The sequence below is a fragment of the Prionailurus bengalensis genome, chromosome A1 (genome assembly GCF_016509475.1).
Source record: "Prionailurus bengalensis isolate Pbe53 chromosome A1, Fcat_Pben_1.1_paternal_pri, whole genome shotgun sequence".
Taxonomy (NCBI): domain Eukaryota; kingdom Metazoa; phylum Chordata; class Mammalia; order Carnivora; family Felidae; genus Prionailurus; species Prionailurus bengalensis.
In genome coordinates, this window is record NC_057343.1 from 82757343 (window position 1) to 82764526 (window position 7184).

A 7184-nucleotide genomic window follows, 5' to 3' on the forward strand; every position below is an offset into this window, starting at 1 on the left:
GAGCTCTGGCTCCCCAGCGTAGTCTGATTTCCCTGACTTGGGATTGAAACTTTAAGAAGAGGGTTCTTAAAGAAAAAGTGACTTTTTTGTTATTTTTCCCCTTATCAGGAAAGACGTGACTGTTGTATGTAGAGCAAAGTGTGACTTTAATGTGCTTTATTTGTACAGGGTAGGAATTGTGTCTTTAAAAGCAAGCCTTCCGATCGTCCGTCCTCGTGAGGCGTGTTTCTTGCTGACGTGGGTCCCAGGAGATCGCAGAGGTCAGGGAAGCTGAGGCACAGTAAGGAGAGAGAAGTTCGCCTGGGGCGAGTATCTGGGTCTCGTTAGTGGGTAACCACTGCCTCGGGGTCACCGTGTTGGCCCAGCATTTTGATCCTCACTATGAATTCTGTGTCAAGGAGCAGAGAAGACTTAGCGAGAAGCCGTCGACTCCAGTGCTAAGTGTTTACAGGTCACGGCCTGCGGCTCTGGGCTGCTTCCAGTGCTTGGCGGCCAGGCACCCTGTTCTCTACTGCTGGATTTTGAGCTTGAACTCCACCTTCCCCTCGTAGGGATCGTGGGGGTTGTCAAATGTTACATGATCGGCCAGGATCTTGCACACGATGAGGACCTCCTTGTTTCTGGGGACGTTGAGAAGTTTTACAGCGACCAGAGGGTTGCTGTAGTGGGGCTGGAACGATGTGGGAAGACGGGAGGAAGCGAGAGTTAGAAACTGTGGCAGACATCCGGGCGGGCTGCTTGGAGGCGGTGCCCGCCTGCCCTATCTGAGCATGGCTGCCCTCACACGCTCTGCTGTGTGCCAGAACTCACAGGGACAGAGGGGTCTCTCTCCATGTAGGAACGAGGAGAGTCGGTCTGGGGGGTGAGACAGCACCAGTGACAAAGTTGGCCTCAAATTGTACTTGATGAAAATTAGTTTAAAAATAGAACAGGAAAAATTAAGAGACTTGGAGGAAGTGCTTCAAAATGGCTATGTGGTGTCCCAACAGGATTTGGGAAGTGCTCGGAAGGTAGAAGAATTAGGTTTGATATTTATGTTTTGTGTGAGAGCCTTGTGCTTTCCGGTAGTTACGGGCGGTGGGTTTGGGAAGTGCCCAGAGAGCTGTGTGGTCAGGATGGGCTGAGGCAGCCTGGTTTGCGGTGCAGGTGAATGTTGATGGCTGTCCTCACGCCAAGCATGTTGCTAACTTTGAGACGGTTCTGCGGCTGGTGGCAGGCCTACCTGTGCTTTGCTCCCGTAGTAAGGGAAGTAGTGGAGGCTGAAGGTGCCGTTGGGTGGGAAGTACTCCACCTGCAGGGGCTGGGCGTCCTTTTGCTGGTCCTGGGGACAGAGAGGCCACCGCCTGGGTGAGGCAGGAGCTGGGTACATGTGCGTGCAGCTTGTGTGTGTCCTGCCTGGTTGTCTGTGTGTGTGTGCACGCAAACAGTTCGTGTGCAGTTACCAGAGACCAGATCTGGTCTTTAGGATCAATACTGAGATCCCATTGGGCACATAACCTATTAGTTTGCCAAACTAAGGTCACTTTGGTGACCTATCAGAGTGAAGAATGTGCTGGTCTGTCCGTATACAGGAGTGAAAGCCGAGAGGCTGGGTGGGCCGGTTTTGCCAAAACTGGCCAAAAGTTTGCGTGACAGTCTGGGGTAAGCACTGCTTTCTCGTTTCTCGTCATTGTCAGGGTCTGCGAACTGCCTGGCGGGTGGCTGGATTTCGTCAGAACACAGATGGAGAACACTTTGGTGTCTGTTAAAGCTCAGGTTGGCCTACATGTGTGGTCGAGTGACTACAGGAGGGCCCAGAGCGAGCCAGGGACTCGACCACAAGAGACAGGCCCTGGAGGTAGGCGCTGCCCTAAGGGAGCCTCCTGTCGCAGCCGCCAGGGAAACAAGCTTTAGAAAATAATGATGAACGGAAGCAGTCTGTTTTTTGTGCTTGAAAACTGGTTTTGCAGCGGGAGGCGGGGAGGGGGGGGCTCAGCCAGTTAAGCGTCTGACTCTTGATTTTGGCTCAGGTCGTGGTCTCATAGTTTGTGACATGGAACCCTGCTTCGGGCTCTGTGCTGACAGTGTGGAGCCTGCTTGGGATTCTCCCTCTCTCTCTGCCCCTCCCCTGTGTGCGTGCTCGCCCTCTCTCTCTCTCTCTCTCTTTCTCTCTCTCAAAATAGGTAAATGAAAAAATTTTTAAAAAGCTGGTTTTTAGAAAAACTGGAGTGAATTCATGCCAACTCTTAGGAGCCCGAACATGTATGCTGTTAAACATCCATGGCTGTTGGTCACCTGGCATACGTGTAAGTAAATAAGAGAAAAAAACTGTGAAAAGGTACCTCGGTTTTTTCTAAACTGCCACCAAATACTTTGAAGCGTGTTAGTAACGTACTGTTCCAGACGCTTCTGGAAGCAGAACAGTAACAACGATACACTGTTTTTCTTACTCGGTTTTTGTGCCCTTAATGAAGCTGCTCTAAGTATGGTTTGTGACGGTTGGTGCGACTGTGGATCCGGACGGTTGGGCTGGCGGCTGAGAGGAGCTTGGGGAGAAGTGGCTCCACCGCCACGGCTGCGCACTCACCAGGAAGGCGCAGTCCACCCTGGGCGCCGTGCTGTTGCTGGGGAGGAACTTGACGATCTGGAAGGGAAGGGCATCCTTGTAGCTCTCCTGCCGGCTGTGTGTGTGAAGGGCCTGTCCAGCCTGGGGCTCCGTTGTCACCGCCCGCAGAGCCACTCCCTGGTGCTCCGTGGGGCCCTGGAGCGGGCGCGACAGCTGCCCCCGCCGCCCGCAGCTCACCTGTGCTGCTCTCACGTCATGCTCTTTCAGCCTCCTAGGGTCTCGGCCTTCAGATGTACCTTCTTGTGCCTGGTGCCCAGGGCAGTACTGCCCTCCCTGCATGCCCTTCCCCTGCCAGGCGGTGACGAGACCCAGCAGGGACCCAGGAGCGTGTGCAGGGCACACACTCGTGGCCTCCCCGTCTCTCGGGAAGGGAGATAAATAGCACTCGGCAGGTGTGGGGAGTCCCGAGACCGCACCTGTCGCCCAGTATGGAGCAGACACCCCTGGCCCTTCTGCTGTCGTCAGCCTCTGGTGGGATGTTCCCGTCCCCTGCACCGAGGCTGCATGGGCTGTGCTCTCCTGTGGCTCTCACACTGGCCTGTCCAGCCTCCCTCATGCCTGGCAGAGGGTCCCTGGCCCATATTGAAAACCTCTGCTCTGGATTGTGTCCGGGTGCCCACCCAGCACCTGTATGTGGCCCGGCTGCTGTCGAGCTGTTGTGCACACGAGCTGGACTCTGCTGCCCAGTGTCGAGGTGCTGCTGCTGTGTGAGCTGTTTTCAGGTTGTATCGGGGGGGAAGCTCAGGGTACGCTGAGCATAGGAACAGAGCGGGAGGGGGCAGCGGTGCGCGTCCCAGCCCCGCCACCGTGGACAGGGGCACGTGGGTCACGTGAGGGCCAGACCCCCGGCCTCCATGCCACGGCCGTCTCCACAGGGGCCCTCAGGACTCACCCTGTTCATTTTAATCACAAAGCACGGCCTTCCTTCTGCGAAGCCGAAGTTGGGGTCCACCAGCCCTGAGCAATTTTGTAGCATGTCTGCTGTGAACTTGCAGGAGAACTTGGTGTGGTTGGGGGCCGTGAACTTTTCCTGGAAGAAGTACTCCTTGGAGGTGCAGTTGATGTTGTCCTGCTGGGACTCTGGCGAGTAGCCTGCGGGGACACGTGCACTGGGGCTGGCTGGAGGGGGGCATAGCCCAGGCCCCTCCACGAAATTGTCTTGGAAGCGGGAAAAGCAGAGGCTGGAAGCTTGTTAAACTTCACCTGCCAGGAAGGTGTGGAGGGTGTGCACGAGGTCCACCCAGGTCCTGTTGTCGGAAACATTGTAGGAAATGTCCAGGCCCTTGTCCCCGTAGACATCTGGCCTCAAGGTCACCCCTGGGAAGAGAGCAGGACGCGTGTGACTCAGTTCCCCCCAAGGTGTTGGTCACACCCAGCCACGTGCTGCAGACTCCCACACACCGCTGTCTGGCCTGGTGGCCAAGCATGGGTTGCTGCAGTCCTCAGGGGCCCCCGTGCGAGGGGACAGTGTCTGCGTGTCCTCCGCAACAGTGGCTCCACAGGGGCCCTGCCTGACTCGTCGGAACCACGCTAGGCGGAGTTGTATTTGAATACACATTTGAAAAATCTTCACTGGTTTTGATTAAAAGCAATTGACAACATGTTAATTGTACAAAAAGGATGCACACGTGTAGGGAGTGGCAGTGGTTGCCTGTGTGCTGGGCGTCCTCACTTCTGTGAGCGTCAGACACGCGACCCTGTGTGTGCCATAAATTGGATAAATGGGGTCCCACCACCCAGATTCCACTCTCCTCCTTCCGTGTCCCGATGCTGTTGTAAGTGTGTCATCATCGAACTGTCCACAGATACCACGTGCTGTTTCCCTGTGTGAACGAAGCTGGCCCCTTTGACGTGAAGACTTTTTAGATACGTCAGCCGGTGTTCTGTCCTTTCGTGGATGCTGTGGGCGCAACGTCTGTGTGCAGATTCAGGTCAAACCCTGGCGAGGATCTGACCCAGGGGAGCGTGGGCACACCGCACAGGGTCCTCTCTGCTGGCGCTCTCAGCCTGTTCGTGCGTGTCAGTTGTGGCTGCTCCCCCCCACCCCCCGGGCTCCGGGCGAAGCACGTGTGCCACGCATCATGCTCTGTTCTGCGGCCACCGTGAGCTTACCTGTTGCCTGGCTCTAAAAACAATGCCCAGTAGAGCACTGTGGTGTTGTGATGCCGGGTGAAGGGATTTCCCGAAGACCCCTGGGGTGGAGGGGCCTGCCTGGGGGAACACACGCCCCCTGGCTCTCACTGCTGGGTTTTCCTTTCCTCCCACAGGAAGCGGTGTGGCCGCTGGGCATTTCTCGGGCTATTGCTTCCGTGGGAAGTGTAGGGACGCCACCCACGAGTGGTGAGCGTCTCCATAGTTGTGCTGGAAAGTGCGTTTTCCTCCTTCGCTTCTTCTTCCCCTTTCTCCCCCTGCCCTTTCTCGTTTGGTCTGTGCAGGCAGCTGGGCTAGGTCCAGAGGTGACTCCGGACACCGGGCTCGGCCTTCGTTCCAAGCGTCCTTCCCCACACGGGACGGCAGACCAGCTGCTCTTAGAGAACAGTGTGTTCTGAACCGAGCTCGTGTTTGTGGACGTGGTAACAGGAGAGGCCTCGGTGCAGACGTGCGTCCAGTGCAAGACAAAAGCCCTTTCCTCCCACCAAGCCCTTTCCTCTGGCCCCAGCCTCCCTGCTCGGTGCCTTCTCCCAGACGGGCCCTGTGCACCTTTGTCGGCATCTAAAGTGAGCGATATGAACATGGTCCCTGTAACAAATCTGTTTTAACAATTAAAACGACAGCCAAAGTCTGACCATAACCTGGAGCCACTGTCCTCAAAAGAAGCTGAGGGGCTATCCATGCCTGGGGGGGCCCCTTTAGAGTCCTGGGGCCCAGGGTGGGGCAGGAGGGTGTCCCCTTTAGAGTCCTGGGGCCCTGGTAGGAGGGTGTCCCCCTTCTGAGCCCTGAGGCCCCAGCGGGGATGGGAGGGTGTCCCCCTCAGAGCCCTGGGCCCTGGCATGAGTGGCCCCTCCTGATTGCCTCTCTGGGCTTTGTTCCTGAGGGTCTGTGTTCTGAGCCCAGGGCTCCCGGACTGCATGTGGCCTGACGCACTGGGTCCTGGGGTCCGGGCATGAGCCCCCCTTACCTGGTGACTTTAGCTGGTCTTGGTAGTCAGGTGTGTACGGGTCGATTGTGCACATGAGTGTGTAAATGCACAGAGCAAAGATTGCGGTCATCACCACGTAGAAGGCCACGTAGTAGAGGCTGATCCATACTGCAGGAAAGGGGGTGTGCAGTGTAAAGCTGCAGGTTTAACCACCTCAGTGCACAAGGCAGTGGTGTTCACAGTGCATTCACACACAGTGCTGTGCAACCATCACGTCTGTCAGGTTCTAGAACGTTCTCCTCACCCAAGAGGTGCTCCGTACCCCTTAACAGTCTTTAAAAATCATAACTTTGGGGCGCTTGGGTGGCTCAGTCAGTTAAGCATCTGGCTTAGTTTCATCTCAGGTCATGATCTCACGGTTCATGGGTTCGAACTGTCCGTCAAGCTCTGTGCTGGCAGCTCAGAGCCCAGAGCCTGTTCGGATTCTGTGTCTCCCTCTCTCTGCCCCTCCCCACTTGTGCTATGTCTCACTCTCAGAATAAATAAATAAAAATGAAAAAAAGTTTTTTAAATAAAAAAATAAAAATCGTTAAGTTTTAGGAGCATAGCTTTAAAAATGCTGTTCTCAAGTCTGTGGCTGAACCTTTGCGGCCAGCTCTCAGATGATCCCACTTTGTCAGGGGGGCGTTGGAGCCAAAATGGGCCTTTGGGTTATCTGGTTGGAGACAGGCAGCCTCCTGGGTCCTGGGTGCCTGGGCGGCACAGCGTCCCCATCCCCGCAGGCACACCCCCCACCCCACCACGTCCCCATCCCTGCGGGCACACCCCCCACCCCACCATGTCTCCGTCCCCGTGGGCACACACCCCACCGCGACAGCGTCCGGCCCAGCATCTGCCCGGTGTCCGGGTTCCAGCAGTAGCGCTGAAACTCCTCCATCCGCTGGCTGCATGACTTCTTCTCCTGCAGCGCCGCCATCGCCCCTGCGGATCAGGGAGCTCCCCACACCTGGCCTGAGGGGAGAAAGGTGGCCTGTGGGTTTTATAGTCTCCTCCCCTGAAGGTCAAGTCTCGGGGGAAAGAACCAGGGCGTGATCACGCCTTGCTATCCAAACACAGTGGCTATCAGATGCCTCCTCACCTCGCCACCCCTCCTCTCCGGATGCCCTTGGCCGAGTCCTTGTCTGCTCTGGCCCCTGGCACCTTGTTGAAATGCAGATTCTGACCCAGCGGGGGCTCCTGGTGTACTGTGCCTGTGGCTTTAGGACCCCGGTGATGTCCGGGGCATGCATGGGCTGACAGCACGTTGGAATTACCGGGCCATAGATTCTTGCCGCCTGTCCCAGGGCCGAGTTTCTGAGTGAGCTGACCTGCCAAGGCGGCCTGACCGCCCAGAGGGCTGCAGGCCCCCTGAACACCCTGACGCAGGACCAGAGGCAGGAGACCTTGGCGGTTTATGTAGCTGGGGCCGTGACATCTGCTCACCGGGGTACCTACCGCTGC

General features: G+C 56.8%; 1 protein-coding gene across 1 annotated transcript; it reads right to left on the reverse strand.

Annotated features, from left to right (window-relative positions):
* Positions 1-186: 186 nt before the first annotated feature.
* On the reverse strand, positions 187-6689 carry ATP4B (ATPase H+/K+ transporting subunit beta). The gene is made up of 7 exons (XM_043583576.1): positions 6549-6689; positions 5724-5852; positions 3809-3922; positions 3498-3697; positions 2567-2623; positions 1223-1321; positions 187-670 (listed from the first exon to the last, which is right to left on the reverse strand). The coding sequence occupies exons 1-7, from the start codon at positions 6658-6660 to the stop codon at positions 509-511; spliced, it is 873 nt and encodes a 290-aa protein (XP_043439511.1). The 5' UTR covers positions 6661-6689; the 3' UTR covers positions 187-508.
* Positions 6690-7184: the final 495 nt, after the last annotated feature.